The following is a 24,269-nucleotide window of genomic DNA, read 5'->3' as shown; positions in this document are numbered from 1 at the left end:
GTAAAAAATAATTGCACGGAAATGTTCATGAGTCGAATTTTACGATAGGGACGTCGATTGTCAGATGGCAGTACCATTCCCAAAGATAACCCTCGTAAAATTTAATCATTTTCATCTGGCCAAGAGCAAAAGTGAAAGAGCACATACAAAAAGTTAAAGGATCGAGTAGTGGGAACTAACTACATTTGGAAAAGAAATAGAAAATCGGTAATATCCTTGATAAAACATAAGTGTTTGCATAAAAATGTATTTATTTATTCATTTTATTCGAATGAGAAAACATTTCGTCATTTTTGAAACACTGTTGAATTTTGAACAAATTCAATTTCAGATCACCTCTATTCAATATATTAAGTCCAAGGCTGGTTAGTACACACAAAAATGTTAATAATGCAAACAAAAAAAAAAGTGCACGTTTCTCCACTTTTATAATAAATATACAAAATTTGTTAGTCACTTCGGAACACCCTAGTAACATTCTTAGCAACCAAAAATGTTTGACGTAACAGTTTAACCCAACTGCTATCTAAATATCACCGACCAGTTTGCAAACGGCAGTTTGTTACTTACCAGTGGCCATTTCGAAATTGATTCCTAACGACTCGAGATCATTGACTTGCTGTTGCTGGGACATTAACTGCGACGGGGGCCTGTTGCCGGCGGGCTGAGTCTGCCCAGTCCTCGCACCAACTACAGCACGCAACTCTTGCCTCACAAATTCTGAAGTGGGCCCACTTCCAGATACACCTGTCACATACCAAGCTCACAACATCGCTCGTCGCGTAACATGCTATTTGTTCTTTAAGTAACCTTTACTTGACAATGGTCGCTACCATTGGTAGAAGTTACATAAAAAACTCTTAAGTTCAATGTTCCATTTAATAACGAGTGCATGATTTGATAAATTAAACATAAAAACACTTTACAACAAAACATCTATGCCATTCTAAAAATATTCATAAATCGTTCGGCACATTCCTCTAAAATTTCTCAAACTCAATGTGTTGCGCCAATAGAGAAATATGTTTTAATAGAATCCACTTATGGAAATTTTGCTGTAAATCAAAGTTTCATAGGGTGTTCATTATAACCACTTAAATTTAACTGATAAAACAAGGTCAAATACAAAAAAAAGTTGTGTTGAAATAATGAATAGTTTACTATAGCAGTATATATAATGAAATTGAACATAAAACAATTAAAAAAAAAACATTGGGAAATTGATGTTAATGAGACAATTTAATTCCTAAATAATTTCCCTAAGAGAAAACAAATAAATGATGCTCGATAAAAGTAAATCTGTATCAACCTACATGAGAAAACGGCAAATGCAACAGTACCATGCACATCACAGTTAAATTAAATGAAACATTTTCGTTATTAAAACATAAATTTTTAGCAAGACAACAATATGATTGATGAATTAACACATAAAGCACACAATATATAAAAAAAAAAAATCGGCTAAACTAAAAAGTGGCAAATTAAAAAAGCACACAAACATAAACATATAAAGCAACACAAAAATCAGCATGGAAAACACATATCAATGATATAAAAACCATGGCGATAATTGTCGGGACGGGATTCAGGCAAAGGGAGACAAGGGCAGGATATTCCCCAGTGATTTTAGCACAGCTATGAGGCGAGCACATGTAAATGTAGGTATATTATGAGTGTTGTTAGACACAGGGCATTGTTGTGCCGATGAATAGTGCTATGGTGAAAATGACCGCGACATTTATCAAATCCTCAGAACTAGTTATCACTCATATTTTTGCTTTCTCAAAATTTCACCCATTCAGAATTTTAATTTAAAGTTACTAAACCAAAGACAATCAATCAGACTTAGTGCTATCTAATTATGCATATGCATAGAATACATTTCGCTGTCTTTCTTCAACTTTTCTGTTGCTCTGTAGTATTTCAACCAAAATTTGAGAAAAATCCACTACTTCTTTTTTTGTTGTTAGAACTTAAGTTGCATTTATATTTTGAGGCGAATTCTGTTAAACATAAAGACGGAAATTGTGTTAGTAAGGGTGAAAGATCGAGAAGGCAAACACAACAAACACAGGCTGGCCAACTGAAATTACAACAAAACGACTAGCTTCATTCTGAAGATTTATGGTGGGTGTTCTGAGAGAGGTGCCCCTAGCTTGCCGTCGTTAACTTACCGGGTTGGAGGTGGGGGGGTGCACGTCCCCTGTCAGCGCCATTGTAGGCTAATGGTAAACCCGCCTGATCGTAACAGAACTGGGAGTCTTGTTGGTACATCATGGGAGGTACATTGTGGTGGGGAGGGATGTTGGGATAGGAGTGGGGATGGTGTTCCCTGCCTGTGTATGGCCGGGGGGAGCCCAGCCCACCTGTAACACACGCCACCCTCTCAATTCATGGTTCCTAACCTCCTCATTTACCCTAGTCTACAGGGTGGTGCAAGAAACAAGAGCACATTTAACCTTCTCCACACCAATTCGTTGAACAGTTGTTTCATCATTATGGAAGCCAATTGATTTTCATTTGATGTTTTGGCATATAAAAAATGTATGAATCGGTAGTGTTCTCCAAAAAAATAGCTCTCAACTACTACCAATTTCTTAAAATTTCTATAGTATGTGAGGATTGTCACAAATAAATTTATAAATTTATTTTAGAAAATGTCATTCTTAATAGAATTTCCTGCTCGTTCATGAACAGTGCAGTAATTTTTATAGAAAGAACAAGGAGGAAATTATAAAGAACAGTGTTTTCTTGCAGATGTATGAATAGAAAATTTTTTCCTCTAAATGAAAAAATGTTTTATACCTCATCATAGAGGGTGTAATTTTATGTGGTGGTCAGTGTTCTCCAGAATACTATGATTTTTAAATCAAATCGATATCGAGTTTTAAACTGCACTTAAACTGTTGTCTATGCCGTCACTGGGCAGCGCCCAAACTCAGCTATTTGTGTGGGCTTATCAGTATTGTCCGTTATTATCTTTTGACACCAACTATATGAAACTAACAGAGTGACAGAGAGCCAAACTGTAATGGAAAAGAATTTTGTCATATCGCGTTTGTATGACTTTGCGACGAGTTATTTTAAAGTCACCATATTTTTTGATATCAAACGCGATGAAGTGCCAAACAATAAAAAAATAAAAAATGTTTTACATTGTTTATTAAATATTAACTAACACTATTAGGTGGATAGGCATAAAAATAATTATTTTTGCCGTTTTATAAAATGTACATAATGAAAAATAAATAATAATACTAACCTAACTTATATGAACTACCTATTTTGAAAAATTATTTTATTTGATTAAACATTCGTTTCTACTTTTTTAAAGCGCTTTGTTTAGTTTGTGAATCTTAATCTACCTGATGTGATATGACATTATGTTAAACCGGTGAAAAACAAACGAATAACATAAATTTGATGAAACGAGTTTGCTTATATTAATATCGAAATTGACTTTGTATAGTGCCAGTTTTGTTACATTAAATTTTGGTATTTGATGAAGTGTCTTGTACAATGTATCTGTATAACCTTATTTTTTTTTCCGTGTTTAGAGATGGTACCATGTGTTTATGTATCTTCATTGTTAAATTTTTGTGTGATAATATGATGAAACATGAGAGATAAGATTTTACAGCAATGCATGCCGTAGCTCCCAATTTGAGGAAACAAACTTATGATGTGTTTGTTAAGGTCAAAGATGAGTTACGTTAAAAATCTGACCCCCATTCAAAATTACACCCTATATATACGTAACACTTTTAACTTAATAATAAGAGAACACAAATGTTTTTCTGTAATATTAGGCCGATTCCATCTCAAATCATGCAGAGCTCCATGTGGACCCGTCACCAAGCTACTCCAATATATTTTTTTATTTTTCTAGGTCAAAAATAACAGGACCCCTATTTTTTCTTTTTCCTCTCAGGCGCATGGTTCCGTCTATTATGTACTCGGAAAATACATTGCCGAAAAGAAAAATTTTCCATTTGCATTTTGATTGCTTGTTAATTTTTTTATTTTTTGACAGGATAAAATAATTCTTATTTTACCTGATAGAGGGAATGGCGCCCTCTAATCTACCTTTGCAAAAATGTGAATAAATGCATCGTTCGTCAGAAAATGCATTTTTTCAAAAAAGTGCATTTCGAAAAAAAATGGTTTTTCTCAAAAAGGCCATATTTTTTTGCTCTCAATTTTTTTTTTGGAGATTCTTAGTATCAATACCTACAAATCTATCTTTATGAAATTTGGGTTTTGCTTTTTATTGCAAAAAATTTTAAAATAAAAAAACTACGATAACATGTAAATAAAATAAAACATTCATTTCTATTCAATTATACACAGGGTGTCGCGCTTAAATGTAATACAAGCCTGTAACTTTTTTATTTTTTGACCGAGAATGTAGGGTAAAAAAATTCTATCTAACTGTGATACTGATGTTTTATTAATGCAATACACGGCCAACTAGGACGCGTTTTTTTTACGTCAAAACAGCTTATTGGTATTAGCGATTTTTTTTCCAAAAAACAGATTACGTATTCTCGTTCAGCATCCCTTAAACTGTCTTTTCACCAAGTTTCATCAAATTCGATCAGGTAAAATAAGAATTGTTTTATCGTGTCAAAAAATAAAAATAATAAGCAATCAAAATGCAATCGTAAATTTTTTTTTAATTTTTCTTTTCGGCGATGCATTTTCTGATTACTTAACAGACGGAACTATGCGCCTGAGAGGAAAAAGAAAAAATAGGGGTCCCCTTATTTTTAACGTAGAAAAATAAAAAAATATTTTGGGGTAACTTGGTGACAGGTCCACATGGAGCTCTGCATGATTCGAGATGGAATCGGCAGTTAGTTAAATTTCGTGAACAAGCCAGGGCAAGCAAAGCTCTTTCATTTTGTTCTTGTACTTGGACGGTGTCTGTTCCGAATATTTCAAGAATGGTAAAAATGAAATGCCAGAAGCTTCAAAAGATAGAGATAATCGATTAGACAAGTTAAATTTGAATTCTTTGAAAAATTTAATGGAATTAAAAAAATGATGAAGCAGAGTGTAACAACTAAACTAAATGATGGTACTGGTTAGGAAGCCGTTTATATTATAAAATGTGTATACAGCACCTGTTACTGAAAGAAAAAAATGATGCTCTCTCTCTTTTACCACCTTGCTTTTATCACATAGTCAGCCGATGTTCTCACTCTATTTGTTTTTAAATAATACTCACCAATGCTACTTTCCTCAACGAACTAAGATCCCTTATTTGTGTTATCTACCAGAACGTGTAAAATAAATGAAATCATTGCATCTTTAAACAAAAGAGCAAAATTTTGTGAACATTACAAAATTCTAAAAAAATTATTTTTTTTGTGTATTGCATTTTTGGAAAGTTGAGAGAGTTCCTCGAGGAAAGTAACAAGAGAAGTCTACCATGCATATTTATTATAATAACCACTGCATGATCTAAGAAACTCCTACGAATGCATGGGTAGCAAATCAAACCATGCTCAACATGACTGGTAAAAAATATGAAGAGTAAATAGTAAAAATTTTGCAATTGTAATAAAACACCATCAAATCTAAATATACAAAAAAACAAACCGTGAAGAACTCACAAAATGTTAATAGTTCGCAACTATGTGAAATGTCAATCTCAAATCAGTCTAATTTTAACAGCTACACAGCGACATACCTGGCATTTGGGTGGAGGGCGTGGGGGCGCTGTTAGTACGTTGCAGTCTCAGGTACTGATTGTTGAAGGCAGAGTTCGGCGAGCTCGGGGGCGGGAACTGATCTGCCGGGTAGGGGGAGTGCCGTGTGGGGACCGTCCCTGGACTGTTTATGGATCGTTGCTGTTGAGGTGGTCTCTGAAAATTTCGACCATTAGGCCCTCCTGATATAAAGTTGCCCTATAATATATATAAAGTGTGTGTTAGGAGAAGTGTATGATCGAGAAGACGGCCACTGATGATGATTCTTACTCGCTGGATGAGGATGAGTGAAAATCCGGGCTGCGTGTGCGATAATTTTGTAGTGCTTTTTTTGTCATAGGTCAAAAGTTATATATTGAGCTGGTGCAAGTTAAATTTAGAAAATTATTTGGAAACGTTGCAATAATTTATATTTGTATCGAGTAACGTTAAAGTTAAGCTTTTACTTTTTTTTTGATTTAGCAGTCTGCTGCCTATCTAAATTTTGGTTTATTTCCAAGGTGACTGATTTTAATAACCGCATCCTCATAAACAAGATAAAGTTTTCACCGATTCACGACATTCAGTTGTAAACAAAAACAATCGGAAATATTTTTATTAATCAAATTAGAAAAAATTATGGAACCTCTATCAAAGTAAATACATATTATTTTAAAAAATAAATAAGATGCTATAAAATTAAAGCAGTTTTCGTTAAAAAATGACAGAATATATAGACATGGTAAATAATATAATTCCATTTTGTTAAAATTTGCTCATTCTTTTCGTAATAACATGTGGCACCAGTATTTATAACAAATTTTTACTCCACTTTGTATTATTTTCTTTTGTGTCCAGGTCAACTAATGGACAAATTACACATAAGTTAATAGTCTTTCCGATATCAATTGAAGAACCAAGAGGATGACAGTCTGTCATTGAAATATTTGAAAAACTTGTTCCCATATTTATTTAGCCATACCAATATACAGGTCTGGTCGAACTGAACGTGGAGGTGGTAGAAATGTATACGCCCAGATGAAGAATGCGAGCGCGGGCAAACGAAATACAAATACAGCAGCATTGGGCTACTGGGCAATAAAACTCGGCCGTTGACAAGTGTTTGACAAATTGCCCAGCAGTGCAGTGCAGCAATGCGGAATTTGGTGTGATTCAGGTAATTTTAATTTTTTATAGGCACCTTCTATTAATCATTGATATTACAATTGCGAAAGGGAGAAATAATATTATTACAACATGGCATTTTCGAGACCTTTTGAAACGGAACAAAACGAAATTTACCATCAATATAAAAAATTGTTTGGGAACATAAATAATTAAAATATGTTGTCGGCCAAAAGAACATATAATAAACATTTTCTGCACATTATATACAAATTATTATAATTTTTTTACCTTTATCAGAAAACTTTTTTAGGCACGCCTATGAAACTCATTAAATTTGATTGCCAGGCGTTTTTATACATGTTCAACTGACTTCGGAAAGACTATAACATCAAGAATGAGTAAAAAAAATAACCAGTAATATTTATGAGTTTTATTGTATAAATTTGCCAAACATCAATTAATTTAAAATTTTGTCTAAAAAATACCCTAATAAATTTTATACAATATAAATTGTGTCAGTATTAAAATTTTTTCAAAATGATAATATTTTCAATCTAATTCGTAATTAACATATCATAGGTATAAATTTACAGGGATAAATGTAAAAGTACATTACAGAACTTTATGCTTTTGCATTATTTAGAAATTTTTGGAATTAATATATATACAGAGTGATCAATATTCCTTGAAAAATCAAGTTTTTCTTTAAAACAACTGAAGTAAATTCTAAAAATAGTATTATATTTTCAGTGACTGTCACTCAAATGTGGGATAAAAAATTTAGTTGTATACTTACACCTCTTGGAAGAAATAGCCCTACTTTGATGCCGCTGGAAAGAACTTTATTTGGGTTTTTCTAGTTAGCATATTTTTTTTTCAAATGTTCTGAAGATATTAACAATTGAAATTCACTTCTGTGAAATTCTCAGCACCGAATATGAAAAAATTGATGCAGTCAAAGAAAAGTGTATCGAAATTATTTTCTTCAAAAAAATTCATAAATTTTATTCAATCTCAAAAATAACTTCTAAAATTCTTTTGCATAAAAAAATTAAGATTTTTGTTTTGGCAATATTTCGAGAAGAAATAAACACAGAAAAGCAAATATTCCCAATTTTCGAATTTCCTATCAATTTATAGTTTAAAAAATGTCCGACAAATAATCGCATCCACCTTAGCTTTTATCAATAAATAAATATTACTGAACATGTTATTATTTAGTATGTTACCTCAATTTAATTAGAATTCTAAGTTTATCAAATTATTATTATTACAGAAGCCAAAATTATACTATTTATGGAATTAAATGTATCGTAATGAAAATAATCTAACGAAAAATGAGAAAATTAAATTTTCTGGGAATATTCATAAACAGAAATCTTACCTTCCTTAATTCAAATATACACCTGCCTAACTCCATCCGTTTTTTATATATCAAGGCTAAAAATTTTGGAAAAGTGATTGTCAACTGTTGATATCTTGAAAACAATTGAAAGTAGAAAAACTATAGCTAAAAATTGTTACAAATGACATCGAGACAAGTATTCTTGGGAGTGGTGTGAATATAACAAAAATTTTCAAATCCTATATTTAATTGAAAATCACTGAAAGTATGACACCACTTTCAGAATTTAATTTACCTTTAGTCATTTTCATATTTCCCAAGACATATCACCCTGTACATTACACAAAAATGTTCTGATTAAAATTTTTATTTTTCAATTATTTTTCTGGCCTTTGATTTATTAATATCTCACTTTAATTTTATTTGGAAATAAACAAAATAGATTAAATTTTTTCGTCAAACAAATTCAAACTTCGCGTCTCACACTAATGCTGATAGTAATTCTGGACGTCGGGTCGATACCAGTTATGGTAATAATAGTTTTGGACGAAATACCGCTCTAGGTCTGCGTATGTGTGATAACTGATGAACGGACTGTGATCATATGGACTACTTACGGTAAGTTGCGCACTGAGCATCGGGTTCTGTTGCACGGTTAACCTGGCCTGAGTTTGCTGCCAGTTGGCCGTGCTCTGCGTGTTCCCCTGAGGGTAGGCCTGCCTCGGCGACAGTTGCGGGTTAAATTGCGCCTGAGGCGACAGCCTAGCGCCCGGATTCTGGTAGTTCCCCACCGTGGTCTGTGTGAAACTCTGCTGGCCTAGTGGCGACGTCAGTTGGGAGTGAGGCGAGTAGGGCTGTTGGTTGCCGACCCGCTGGTTCTGCTGGTTAATCTGTCCCCCATATCCCGGAGACAGCTGCGGTTCCGGCACGCTAGCGGAACGCTGTAAAGATACATTGGGAGCGACTGTGTTATTCAGGAGGCTCTCGATGTTCTGCATGGAGGGGTTCATCTCGCTGGCGGCCGCGTTGGACGGAATCAGCAGCTGTTGTTGTTTCTGCTGCTGGAGCAGGCGACGTTTCTGTTCCTGTTGGTGCAACAGCTGCTTCCTCTGGTGCTGTAGAATCAGCTGGTTGTTGATGTTGGCGGGGTACTGCGGCTGCCCTGGTCTCACTTGCATGCGCTGGAACTTGGACTGGGAGTAGTTCGGTGGTGGTGGGAAAACACCAGACTGGTTCTGGCTTACCTGCAGAGAAATAAAAAAAAAGTTAGATTGTAGAAATACGCTTGTTAATACAAATAGGCCCTTGATTAAGGGAAAAAATTTATCCCCATTACTCGAGTGCAGAGTTTTAAGTATGTTACGCTCAAGTTTGGATGGAACAGGTTAATGGCTAATTTAAACCTTTTTTTTTAAATTCCAGGCAGAACCGTAATAATTACATTATTTGTTTAGTAAAATGTTGTCACTTTAATATAAGTTTTTAATTGTTTTTAATTTTAAGTAAAGAAATATATTCATTAGTATTATATGACGCAAAAATTCATTTTTTCAACTGCAGTAATTTTAGAGAAAAGTTAAAAGAAAAAGTTATTTTTAACTCCCTGTAGAAGCTTAGATGAAAAAATTTTATATCAAATATCCCTCCCATAAAATAAAAAGATTATACCAATTGGCAGATCAGTAAATTTAAGATAAATAACAATTAATTAGAAGAAATCATTTTTGTACTTACGCTTGTAGCAGAATAGGCTGGAGGCGTTCCAGGCATAGAAATGGGAGAGGCTGGGCTCTTCACAGCAGACTCGCACTGCATGAGAGACTTCTGTATAATATTAATGGCCATAGTCTCGCTTAACCCGGTCTGGAAGTTATTGGGTTGCTGTCCCTCAGACCCACTCAAGAGCTGCATAATATCATCCGGCACAATATCAATCACCTGATCCAGGATATCGGAGAGAAGCGGATCGTTAGAAGTCTGCAGATTATTGTTATCCCAGCCGGAGTTGTTGTTGTCTGTGCTGGAGGTGGCGGGGGAAGTGTAACATACGGAATTGATCTGGTTAATCTGTCGATTTTCGTTTCGTTGCATATTATTGGACAATACAGCACTGAGGTAGTTTGTGTTTTGAGAACGACCAGACATTCTGCTAGCGTTCATCCTGGATGTGTTCAGGATGTTGTGTTGCATGTTCTGATTCATCATGTTCATTTGTAAGGTCTTGTTGGGATCCGTGATCTTAGGCAGTTTTTCTTGAGGTGTCGCCGATATCACACTTGCGGGTATCGGCGGGATCGGTTGGTGGTTCGTTGGCTGCTTGGCCAGCAGCGAAGCCAACATTTTGTTTTTCTCGCACAACTTGCTACCTGTGGAGCCAGAGGAGGTGACCTGAAACAACATTACGAAACAAATCCAGAATTATTTTAATAAAGTGTTGCCTATTATAGATTCTGATTTAAGTATGTATATTTCAGGATACAAGAGTTATGCAAATAGCTCTGAGGAGGTAAAGGAAAAAATTCATAATTATATTTCAATTAAAAAAATTATTTTTAATCAAAATTATTTTCAAGTTATCAACTTTTTAATTTAAACTAAGTTTGCCAAGCAGTCAAATAAGTCAACAGATGTTCTGCAACTACTCATTTCATAGGAAAAAATGTGTATGAATTATTTGTTAAAAATGCGATTTAAATAGCCGTAGAAATTTTAATTAGGAGCAATGCTTTTTTACTTTTATTATGCCTCACATTTACATTTATAATTCTTATAAACTTTTCTGTGAATGCAATATGCATTCAAATTATTCAACCGTTTAGGTACATTATTTGAGAAAAAAATATACACATTATTCAAAAATGCCGGATAAAATAGAAGAGATTTTATTTCGTCTCTTGGAGGTTGTTAATTAATAAGTATTTATTAAAGTTTGGCTCTTAAAACAAATTTTTTAAACAACTGTATGTTGCCGCGTCAAATTGTGACGTCATTTAGTGCGATCGAGAATCAAGAACATGAATGAGAGGGACAGGAATGCTCGATCTCATAGTAAGTAACAAGAATCTTGAGGCAGTTACATTCACTTTGCTTCAAGGCTCTCCACATGGTTGGCAAGGGAATTGAAGACTAGACGGCAAACGGACGAAAAGTAGGCCGTGTTCTCGGTCGCACTAAATGACGTCACTATGCATTTTTATCACGTGAAGAAACTTTAGTTTTTACATAATTTTAAACATCTATAATTAATTTGTGGCATTAAAGGAATTTATTTTTTTACACTATTAGTTGTTTGTTATGGACTACAAATTTATGCAATTATGAAAAGAAATTATCATGCAAGTTGTGCGGTTCTTAGCATATGTGACTCCTAGTATTTTTACCACTGACATATTTGTATACCAAATTTAATGAATTTATAACTTGACCTCAACTTTAATTATTATTAGCTTAAATTTCATCAAACTACACCTTCAGACAGATTTGCTGCACCTCTATTCTATATAAAAACCGTTTATAAAACGTAAATAATTATTAGTTAATAACTCACCTGGGACCCATCAGCTGATCGCTTATTTGGGTTGTCATCTTTATCGTCACTCAATCTCTTCTTACCCCTATCTCCGACGGGAGAACAAGGTGGAAAGCCTAAACTCCTAAGCAGTGAATCGTCTTGAGACTGAAGATCATTCTTCTTGTCTTCTTCGATATCTCGTTCGGGCTTCAGCAGCTGCTGAAGTAGTTCGCTCTTCTTCTTAACGCCAGCCTTCGACTCGAGATCATCATCGTCACTTTTATCATTAAGAAGCTGGAAAACAAAAATTTTCTGTTATAACAAACAACAGAAATTGAAAATCGCACATGCTCACAATTTATTTTAAAAGTATTTTAAAATAATTGAGTATGCATCCACCAATAAAAAAAAAAATAAATTGATTTTTTTTTACATGATTTGAGACTTTTTTAAGGGGTAACCCAACTATGATGCTAACGCAACTGAGATGAGTTTGTAAAAAAATATGTGTCGCAACAAACTGACCTGTTTCGGAATGGAAACTTTTTTTTTAACCACCCGGTATATAAGGGGTGTCCCGATTTATAGGCGTACTGGCCCTTAACATAATAAGTAAAAATTAAATGCAATTTAAATATATTTTTTTAATGAATAGTTCTTGAGAACATGCGTAATATATAGAAATTATAAAAATCTTAATAAGTCTGCCACGATTTTTTTAAAGCGCCAAAACTGAATTGGCGACATTTTTTTAATGAAATCTGATAACAATTTCTATTTCATTTTTTAATTTGCAGTTAAGGTTTACATTTCAATAATTTTATTCATTTTCTCAATTAATGTCAAAAATAGCGCAATTTGCACATTTTCATGAAAAAAATATTTTCGATTAAAAAAAATCGTAATAAGTAGCCAATGTGATATAAAAATTGTAAAAAAAATATTTCAGTTCATTTGTATTTTAATTATTACTCCTATAAATTGGTACACTGGTATATTTTTATTATTTTTTTTTATAATTTAAAGTTAGATAACAAATATCTCAAACTAATTAATAAATTATTGTATAGTACAGACATATTTCAATAATATAAATAAAATTAAGCAATACTGGAATTTTTCATCTTTAACGTAACGTAACACATTTCGCAACATAAAAAAAATTAAATATAAAATTTGCAAAATCACCTTTTATAGGATAATAAAAATACCGAACACATTATCTCTGTACTAATAAAACTGCTACCGGGTACAATCAATTGAATACGTCTATTGTCCACATTTTTATCGAGCTTTCATCACAACTACTGTAAGGAAAAATCATACCTATTTGAAAATGAAAATGAATTGAATTTACGAAATGGTAATAGGAATAGGTATCAGTATTTTAAATCATGGAGGATCCAACGAGCTATGTGAAAAACAGTAGATAACACATGTGAAAAACACAAGATAATCCAGTAAAACAACGATAAGGCTACTTATTATAACAAAAGTAACTTTATAATAAAGAGTATTTACCTTGATTCCCATGTTTCTCAGCGAAATAAAAAAACGGCTACAAAAATTCACACCGCACAGATAAAAATCACCTCCACCAGTTGAATCTGTTTAACAACCAACCCAAACTAAACTAAACTGACGATTGTGACGAATCCGCAGATACTAGGTAAGCTATACAACACACTTATCATTTTGAGGAACTGCCAACCGAGAAAAAGTAATGTATCTGATAAAATTTGTACTTGAAACGATAGCGGGGAAAGAGACGGATTGTGAAGGAAGGGAAAAGTTCGGGTTTATTTTCTATTGTATTTAAGCGAACTGGCGGGGTTGCTTCCCTACAACTAGAGGGTGAAAAGATGAGGTGGGAGAGGATGGGGCAGAGCAGGTATAGCAGCCCCTAATCTCTGCGTGCAGCAACAAGTAAGATTTTGGGTACTTGTTGATTTGTCACCAGGGACGTCCCTTAAGGGTCTCAGAACATTACTAAGAATATATATTTTGTATTGCTTTCTATGGATATAAGTATCACTGTGTTTACATTTTAATAATTTTTCTAATTTTTCGTTTAATGAAATTACATTACATAAATTAAGTAATTTCTTCACCAAAAATATAAAAAATGTTTTTAAGAAATTAACATTTTCTTTGCATTGTGAAAAAATAATTCGTACGCCCCTGCTATTTCTACGTATTTTAAAATTATTTCTATGACAAAAAATACTTCGCCCTTCGCTCAGAAAAAAGGTATGAAGTCACATCTTCATAGGTCTTTATGATATTGTTATAAAAGTGTATTTGTAATTTTCTACAATAATTGCTTTATTGATGGGCAAGGGCATTTTTCTTAACAGACTAGAGAAAATACTTAGAATAATTTATTACGACAGAAAGTACTTTTTTGGTCATATAAAAATCACCGAAATCTTGTGGATTTCGAATGAATGCAAAATATTTGGTAAATCCATAGTATTATATCTATTTATAAACATTACATTGTAACTATATTACAGACAAATATAAATATTGATAAACATCAGTAGGATTATTTACTTTCGGACAAAGTTCCACTAAAATTTTAAGTTTATAAAATGTTATCGTAAGAAATTAGCTTATTTTGAATTTAAGAATTTATTTAACTAACTGCGAGAGTGATAAGAGGAGCAATACCGTTAGGTGAACGTATATTGAAAAACTGAGATGGTTAAAATAATATGTATAATTATATTTAGTCAAGTCTTTGTGTAACTTATCACTTATATTTGATGATTTCTCATTTAGGTATATGATGTTATCTTGTTAGATAACATGGCACTGAACTTTTATCGATATTCATTCCTTTCAACTTAATATTTTGATATTGCCCTAAGATTAGGACAAAGTCGTTAGGAAAATTACTAACTAATTATTATTTTAAACAGAACTTTCTCCGCAATCAAAATAAAGAAATGTTATGTTACGACCAAGAACAGTGGGCACACTGCAAACATTGCCAGTCCTGCTATCGTACCACTTTTGTTATATCTTCAACGAAGTATAATACGGTGATATCTTACAAGAATTAACGTCATTTAGGTGCGTGCGTAAGTGCTTACTTATCTTAAAATCAATTTTATAGTACCGAACCGAAAGAGAATATACCTATCGAAATCGAAGCAAAAACTCGATTAGATATTTTTCGCAATGGACGACTGCGAATAGCACCCACAATTTTGAAATTGTTTTACAAACGCCAAACCAGTGAAAATCAAACGGCAACGGTTTCATCGCGGAACTGTCAAATCTGCAATTTCGTTTGTTTATCTGCTACAAAACTGGAAGTAATTTTTTGTTCATAATTAAATGGTTAGCTATACAGTAAAATCTCGCTGTTACAAGATTGCAAAATACATGTTTACAAAGCAGCTGCACATTTAAGTATACTCAGGGTGGCTCATGAAATATGCCGATACTATCGGCATTAGCAGCATTAAAAAGAGGCAAATTATTACTCAAATTATTATAATATGTAACAGAAAATAATACGTAAAAATTTGTAGGCAGGCGTCGACCCATACTTGACTCATCTGATAGTTTCGCGTTTAGCTTATGAAGTCAGTGCTATCACCTTTTATACATATGGTTCTCTATTACTTTGATCGCAGATTCCATGCTTTGGTTGCCAAAACCCGATACATCATGTGATGATTATTATTATTATGGTTACGCTTACGCAACCAACGTTGCACGGCTGGTTAACTAAAATTCCCTAAATCTTAAAGTCACCAATATTAATTATTCGTTTACAATGAACAATGACAAACTGTTACGTCTACGCTCAAGGTAATGCGATCGCTGATTGTTTGAATAAAATCTCATGAAAAATGACCAAGCTGGTAAAACAGAATCTTGTGTTTTGACGTTTTTATAATTTTTAATTTTACCGAAATTACTGGCCACGTGATCGTTTATGAAGGCTCTATTTTATGACAAGAATTATTTAGCATGACATGTAATAAAACTGGTGACATCCGGTTATATCACCAACAGTATACGTCACTTTACGTGTTTTGTATAAAAGCAAACTTGCGGTGGGTATTATCGACTTGTATGATACTGAATTGAATCAAATTTTAGGAATGTGGTTTTCTGTTTTCCTGAAGATATGAATTTTATGCGATTTTTGACTCACGATTCCACGTTCGAATTCCTATTGTTCTTATCAAACAGCATTGCGTATTTAAAGAAACAGTAGTCTGATTTCAGTATTTCTTGTTTCACGAAGTCTACAAAATAAACTTCCAAGCCCGCGTGGACCATCCTGTACATATTCAAAACAAAAAACAAAAACGAATAAAAAGCAATTCTGAACGAATTCCATAAAAAACAATTATGTAAGTCGACGCATTTACAAAATTGCAATCAACATTGCATCATACTTTGTTAATATATTTTCCAATTATATTACTGGAATTATTTTGGTGTTCTCAGAAAGGGGAAGGTCGTTAATCGACAACAATGGGAACGAACAAATTTGTTTTTATCTAAACTGACGATCTCATTATTTTTGATAATTTATTAATAGGTGACATCCAAAAATAACCAAACAGACAGTAATCATATTTATGCATTTCAGTTTATTTGGATGCACGTTACCGTTTATTTAACGGATTGTGTTTAATTCATGAAACAAATAATTGGATACTAATAAGTTACTTGTTATTGGAAAAAAATATCTGTCAGTATAATTGAAGAGTAAGGTATCGCTTAAAAGGCCTTTAGCAAAAAAAAATAAGCCGATATATTTACAAATCCTCTATATTGGTATAGGTCATAAACACACATGATCCGTCCTAGGTCAAATAACAAAAATATTTTCTAACGAGGCAAAATTAAAATCAGGCCTTTAAAAATACCACTATACAATAACATCATAATTAATAGCATTTTTAAACAAATTTATGTAGAATTCTTAGAAAAGTATCCATTCGACGTATATTAACATTCACACTCATAAAATATTTAGTTTTTTTTTTAGTAACATAAAAGTTATGAACACGAATAGCGTCTTCCTTATTAGATTCATAAACTGAATATTTATTTTATTTTAAATTTAAATCTGTAAATGTTGTACCTATATGGAATCGTAAATTAAAATTGAAAAAAGTATATTAAAATTCATACGAAATGAATAAAAACTGTTTGTACTTTTTTTTTTAATAAAAATTCTAGTTTCATATATTTACCCATACGAACCGTACCACAAAAAATCGTTTTGTACTAGCAAACTCCAATAGATAAATACAATGACGATTACCTATTTATTCTTAACATTATCATTATCGGTATCTGTGTCGGTTCGCAGTGTATGCATTGAGTCATGGAATGAATGCAAAAGACCATTCTCGTGGCAAATATTGTGCCAGTTGGTGAGGTCAAGGTCCACATATACACAAAATATTGTTTGTTTAAATATGCCTCCTAATGTTTTTATCTTAGGAAATGACGTCACGCCGAAAGAAACTTGTAAGGACAGGATAATTAACGCGTCGAATCTTGTGAAATTTGGCGAAATATTGGAACCCGGTTCATTAAATAGAATCGTTTCGAAAAAAAAAAATGTATGAAATATTTATATACGTATTGTTTTGCGCACTCTCGATGTGGTAATTTCGAAATTATTTGACTATTTTCTACCACTATTTTTTCATAAAAAGTTGGAAAGGCAAAAAATATAAAAATAATGTTATGAATAGAGCTGTCATAATTTTGCTGCACACGAAAGGCCTGCGGATCATCAACATAAAATAAAGTGAACAATGATTATAAGATTGTCATTACATCAGTGTGAAACACGTAAATTGTTTTAAGCATCCGTTGCCATCGGTTCCACAATCTGGATGGGATGCGTTATAGATCGCATCATCAGGTATGTTTCTACCCTTGTTTCAGGAAAACTTATTCGCGGTGGTGATAAAATATCTTAATCTGAAGAGAACGACCATTCGACATCTACTAATGTGTTATTTGCATAATTAAATAATCTACTTCCAAGCTGGTCCGGGGTTTATTTATTCCCGTAGGAATGAAATGTTTTATTATTTACTATACCAAAATCAAATGGTATAATAGATTAGATGCAGTATAAAGATTAAATCAAACACAAATTGAGTCTTCTGGTTTAATACTTATTACTTTATGTTTATTAATATTTATTTTTAAACGTTTTTATACATATATAAGTATGTATATACTGAATTACATTATTGTTTATATTTTTTAGTAAAAGAAATCATTGTTCGTTATTTAACTTTCCCGATGACCACATGCACTTGAAATAACACGTGTTGAGTGCCGCTTTGTTGGATAAATTTACTAGTGATAAAGCAAGCTGTGATGCTGATTTGAGTACATAATTTATTATTCCTTGCTTTTTTTATTAACTTTATTATTTTGCTTTACTTTCATACAATTATTTTCTATTCCAAAAAATATTTCTCTGTTTTGTTTTCCACCTGAATAATTTTTATATGTTAATAATTTTATAGGTACTTACCGGTAAATTTGTTTTTTTTAGTCAGTTTAGTATGTATTGTTTGCTGTTTTTTAGCACTAACTATGCTGGACATAATTACACACAATTAGGCATTAAAGGACAACTGAAATCGTAAAAGAAATAATTCGATTACCTACAGGGAAATTGGCGACGAAACCGTCAGCTAGGCAGATCACGTGACTGACTGACAGCGCCAATGGCTAGCGGACCGATTGTGACAGCTCTAGTTATGAATAAGAATATTATACATAGTTCTACACTTAAAACTTTCCAAGCCTATACATATATCCTACAATTTTTTAAATATCGAACAATTGAGATATTAATTAATATAAATTTTCAAGGCTTCTAAACCAGCTTTATAATTAACAAAAAACAAATGGTTATAATAAGACAGCAATATATTTGACTGACCGTTTTTTTCTTTAATGTACTGTATAATATAAATTTAAAACACCATAAAAGGCCATAAAAAAGTTTTAACTTGATATACAGGTCGATAGTTTTGTTGCTACGCAGTGTTTAAAATTGGATAAATATATCACAACACTACTACCAAAAACACTGTCAGAGACAAAAGAGAAATTAGAGCAGAATTGTATAATTTAGTGTATTTTGTTTGCATTTTTGAATAACGTGTAATTTTCAGATTTCGAATTTATTGTTATCCGAGTAAGATTTATTTATAAATTTTTTTATTGCCATTTTTGCTCCACTGTTTGAATATGGAATCAGATATTTATAGCAACGTTTGGCCTTTCAGCTGCCATCGATTGCTAGGATATTTTAAAAATTATAGGAGATGTAGGGTTGAGGACCCGTCGATGCTTCGGCATAAAAAAATTCTTAAAAGCAGATGCGATAGTTTACCGGAGAATGTATATTATGGACATTTGTTCCGATAAAAACTAGGTACTTTTTCAAGTCCCAGAGAATCGAACCAAACTAATAACTAATACCGCATTAGGGTCTTCTAGGAACAACAAATAAATACAGCATTATTGTACTCATTGAAAATATTAAAGGAATCATTTTCGGTATCACCATAAACTTGTACGAACGTACAGCTTATGTATCCTTAACTGCAAGATTTTAATCTCGTAATGGCCGTTTTTACTCAGAAATTGACTTTATGGGTGCAATAAAGTTAATAAGGGTTCCATGAAGCAAGCAGTCACGACGTCAAACACCAGGACCTTTTGGGGTGTTTGCTAGGGGGATGTTTACGTTTTTAGCGAGACTATGTGCAGCATGTGTTCGTTGGCCCTTCGGAGACATATGGCATTAATCCCTTGTACGGGGTCAATCACCCATTTCGACCCTAGGGTTTATGTCCGTATTTTGAGAAAAATGGAAACAAATACTTTTTTACAAATGTTTAAATTGTAATTTATAGCGCTAATGTACTATTAGCGCTATAAATTATTCTGGTGCCATGCCTTGTATGTGATTTCTACACAAAATGTTATACACACAAAGAGAAATGAAATAAAGTCACTAAAACAGTGTAATCATTTGACTTTTGCAAAGTGGCTCAGGATTTGCACAACATCAATTATGTTTTGTAAATTGTCATATAAATCGGATTTATTCTGCAAAATAACTGTTGGATAAGTTTAGTTTGAAGAAAAAAGATCGAAGCTAGTTAACTTTCCAGTGACATCAAGACAGGGATATGTTTCTGTGCGTTGTTGGTAGCCGAACTAATTTAGAGTTCAGGAGGTGCAGCTGTTGATAGGAATACTCTCAATTTTCATTTCAGTCCTTTGCAAGACTTTGTTCTGTCTGGTACACAATTTTATTTCTGCATAAGCCAATTTATTTATGAATTTATACATGTACATTTTTGTTTAAATACGTTCATTTTTAAACTTACATAAAAAATAAAAAAAGGTAACAACTCCTGCTACATTTTACTTCTTTCAATAGTTAAACAACAAACTTTTTCTAAAATAACTTGCATATATTTTTTAAATGTCTCTTATGGCTTAATTAATAATTAGTTATTAAAGTTTGGTGCACAAAATAAATGTTTTAAACGGGTGTTTGCTGTCGCGCTAATTCGTGACGTCATTTAGTGCTATTGAGGATCGAGAAGATGAATGAGGTGGATAGGACGGCTAGCAAGCATGCGAATGGCACGTAATAGGAATCATTTTGCTTCGAGGCTACTCGCATGCGCGTTTATTTAGATTAGGTTACCTCTCGTCGACATGAAAATAGTATATTAGACGGCAGACCAGTGTTCCCAACCCTTCCCAATAATTTAATATTAAACAATTATTATTAAAAACACATAAATGCCACGAACAATTTCAAAGACAAAATACGAAAAAGACTTATTTAGTAACGAATACATCTTTTTTACTATGCTTCGCGTTCAGAAATTAAATTGAACATATAACAATTCAAATTTTTAGTCTGCATGGAACTTCAAATATTGCACTTTTATTACATACTATTATTTACAAATCCGAAATCATGTCAGAATTCAAATTCAGAAAATTAGATTAGAGATAGATAGATATCTGTCATAGTGATTTGTAGGTATAATAGGTAATAAGAATATTGACAGCAGGTTACCAGATTGGGTTGGGTCAACTAACATATTGGAACACATGTTGGTAAATCGATGACACATTTTTTAACTTATCTAACTTATTTTTTTAACTTTATTTAATTGAATTTCTCCATATGCCTTTAATTTATTACATATTTTACAAAAAAGTAAGGATTCCCACGGAAGTGGAAAAAATTCCTCATTCCCACATAAGGTCTAAAATTCCCATGAATCGGCAAAATCCCACAATTTCGGAACGCGGCAGACGGCCGAGAAGTGGGTTGTGTTCTCCATCGCACTAAATGACGTCACAATGCGTTCTTGTCATCATATGAGAAAATTTAAATTCTTACACAATTTTAAACATTTATAATTAATTCGTACCATCAAAGAAATTATTTTTTTGTTCACTGTTGATTGTTGTTAATTATAGACTAAAAGTATATGCAGTTCTAAAAAGATAATTTTCTTCAAATTGCCTATTTTCATCTAATGAAGGCGTAAATGCTCTTTGACATAAACTAAAAAGTAACCTCAAAGACAAGTCTGTCCAGTAGAACTACTGTTACGATTGTAATTTTTTGTATATACAAAATGATTCAGAATTTGTGCACATACTTTCTTTTGATATTGGTATAAACTGAAACACAGGCAAATAATATTAAAGATTTTGTGTTTTAAAATTTATTGTACCTTGTACATATAATATTTGTGGTGTAAGGCTTCTATTATAAAGGCAACTTTTTGTCTGATGAATATTTATATATTATATTCGTTGTTAATTATTTATATTCCTTGTCACTTTCGACTCTAAGGTAATCTTTTAGCCGATCTAGCACTTTCTCCTGTCCCTTTTAGGGTAAATTATTAGATACGACTGGTAACACTGTCTCCGCATTATAAATTCATAAATGACCGGCACACTATAATTAATTTAACGTTCTTAATAAATATACATTATCATAGATTTTTTACGAAGCAGATAAATAAATGCCTCTAGATTAAATCCTCAAGTTCAATTTTCAAATAATGAATTAACGGACCGGATCACGCATTACGTTTCACAAATCATTACGGAGACAGTATTGCCGCAATCGAGTTAGCTAAGTTCAAATGTTATCGTAACATCAATAAGTTATTTATTGCATATTAAATGTGGAGCTTGTACGTGAGTACGATTTTAGTTCCGCACGATTAATTTTAAGCAGTTAGTTACACTTAAGGCGTTCGGTAGCAGATAGTTACTTTATATGAAGGAGATAGTTACGCGCTAAATGATAAAAATGCAAATACGGCGATTAATAACGTAGGAAGGGTACATAATGGCAAACATCTTTAAATGCGGTTGTTGTGGACGTTCCTCGACGAGAAATTGATATTAGTGTTATTATAAAATACATTAGATTTAGATTAGAGAATAATTAAGGCGTACCCTTCCCAGAAGTAATCCTTAAATCATTAAGTATTTGCAACGACATAAATCATACGGGTTTCCCAGAAAACGATGAAACGTAATAATACCCAGAAAGGGATTTCATTTAAAGTATTTATAAAAAAATGCGAGTGATAAAGGAAACTTAAATTGAATTATTCTTGTACGTTTATCAATATTTTACTAGGAAAAATAATTTGAAGCAGTAACATTTTGAGGTTCTCGTTTTGTGCAACTCCAATGGTGTTTGAGGCCAATTTTATATTAATGAAATCAATTTTTTAGTCTATAGGTTATTCCAGAATAAGTGCCAAAACTTTAACCACATATTAACAACTTTTGCCTAATAAATTTTCCCGACAATGCACTTTAAGTGCGGCGTCTTGTATCTATTATATTGTATAATGCTAACGAGTTGCCTGTGAATTAAAGAAATTCCAGGTTTTTATGAAATGATAAAGTACTAGCACTAATTCCTATTTGTATGTGCTTCTTTATGTTAATTCTATAGCTTGCGCGCAAAAGTTACATAAAAACTTATGTATGTATTTACTTTCAAAACTAGATTTTTTTTGAAAACTGTTATTAGACAAAAGGTGCTGCCTTGTGCTGTGATGAGGTAAATGCATGATTAAAATTTTGACACTTATTTCTGGACGCCCTGTATATTATTCCTCAGAGAAAAGCCGTGCCGCCAAAATTTTCCAGTAGAATATGAAAATTGATAAAGCCTCCCTCTCTTTTTAATGTTAAACGTTTACATATGCCACACCGTTTGAAGCAAATATCATCTACAGCATGTTTATAAGCTTGGCGATTTAATGGTAAATAAAATGCAATAACAATAGCACCGATTCAATAACGCTAAAACCGTAAAATGTTTTAAAAAAACTTATTGAGAACCCCTGAAATCTTCACCGACCCACGTATTACATAAAAAGAGGCATTGACGCAAATAGAGTGTCGTACGCTTTTTGTAGTAAAAAGGCTGATTACACAGGTCAACAAGGGTCAAAAAGCAGATAATATGCATTCCCGAAGGATTTTGGTGCGCTGGATCCGAATCTGGCCGCAGAATTGCTCTATCACGTCAGGATTTTGAGATATCCTAACCTAAAAGTGCAAAAAACACTGTTTTTCGTCATATTTGAGGTTATGTAGTAATGCCATCTATTATTTAAAAAAAAAATACATATAATTTCAAAGTACAAGACTCCCTCTTTCGAATCCGTTGAGTTTGCTCAAATATCTTTTTTTTTTTTTTTCGTTGAGATATCACATGTTGAAATTTCTAAGTTTATCAGTTTCTTAATATGCGAAAATCTACTAAGGATCCCTTAGACATCAAGCAGTCGATTGCAATTCAGAAACTTCATACCCATACGGTTTGTGGGTTTGGAGTTGGTGGGCTTGGGGTTTGTAAGCTTGGAGTTTGTAGGTTCGGGTTTTGTGGGATTGGGGTTTGTGGGTTTAGGGATTGTGGGTTTGGGGTTTGTGGGTTTGTGGATTTGGAGTTTGTGAGTTTGAGTTCGTATGTATTGAAGGTTTCTGAGTATGAAGTTTCTGAACTGCAATCAACTGTTTGACGTCTAAGGGATCCTTAGTAGATTTTCGCATATTAAGAAACTGAGAAACTTAAAAATTTCAACATGTGATATCTCAACAAAAAAAAAAGATATTTGAGCAAACTCAACGGCGTTCGAAGCAGGGAGCCTTGTACTTTTAGATTCAATGTATTAGTTTTTTGAAAAAGAGTAGATGGCATTACTACATAACCTCAAATATGACGAAAAACAGTGATTTTTGCACTTTTAGGTTAGGATATCTCAAAAACCTGACGTGATAGAGCAATTCTGCTGTCAGATTCGGATTCAGCGCACCTAAATCCTTCGGAAATACATATTCAAGTTTCTGCTTCCAAAAAAAAGTTAAATTTTGTTGTTGGTCTGTGTTTATTAGTTCAACAGTCCTACTTTAGTTTTCATTTCGGACACGTGTGTTTTTTCTCGTGGAAATTTTTTTTCTATTTTTTGAGAGGATAATGTGCCGTGTATATTAA

General features: G+C 32.7%; 1 protein-coding gene across 6 annotated transcripts in view; it reads right to left on the bottom strand.

Annotated features, from left to right (window-relative positions):
- The window catches only part of LOC108910883 (nuclear receptor coactivator 1), a 91,598-nt gene that overhangs the window by 5,283 nt on the left and 62,046 nt on the right, over window positions 1–24,269 (bottom strand). For 2 of the 6 annotated variants that reach the window (XM_018715629.2, XM_018715643.2), the window contains exons 5-10: window positions 11,717–11,974; window positions 9,904–10,557; window positions 8,787–9,413; window positions 5,699–5,915; window positions 2,178–2,369; window positions 571–747 (exon numbers count right to left, since the gene is read on the bottom strand). In XM_018715629.2, the coding sequence (XP_018571145.1) occupies window positions 571–747; window positions 2,178–2,369; window positions 5,699–5,915; window positions 8,787–9,413; window positions 9,904–10,557; window positions 11,717–11,974 (2,125 nt within the window). The remainder of the gene's footprint in view (window positions 1–570; window positions 748–2,177; window positions 2,370–5,698; window positions 5,916–8,786; window positions 9,414–9,903; window positions 10,558–11,716; window positions 11,975–24,269) is intronic. The other 4 variants (XM_018715648.2, XM_018715664.2, XM_018715636.2 and 1 more) reach the window with 3 other exon arrangements.

This window comes from Anoplophora glabripennis, unplaced genomic scaffold (assembly GCF_000390285.2).
Source record: "Anoplophora glabripennis isolate ALB-LARVAE unplaced genomic scaffold, Agla_2.0 scaffold24, whole genome shotgun sequence".
Lineage (NCBI taxonomy): Eukaryota > Metazoa > Arthropoda > Insecta > Coleoptera > Cerambycidae > Anoplophora > Anoplophora glabripennis.
This window is presented reverse-complemented; position numbering and strand designations above follow the sequence as displayed.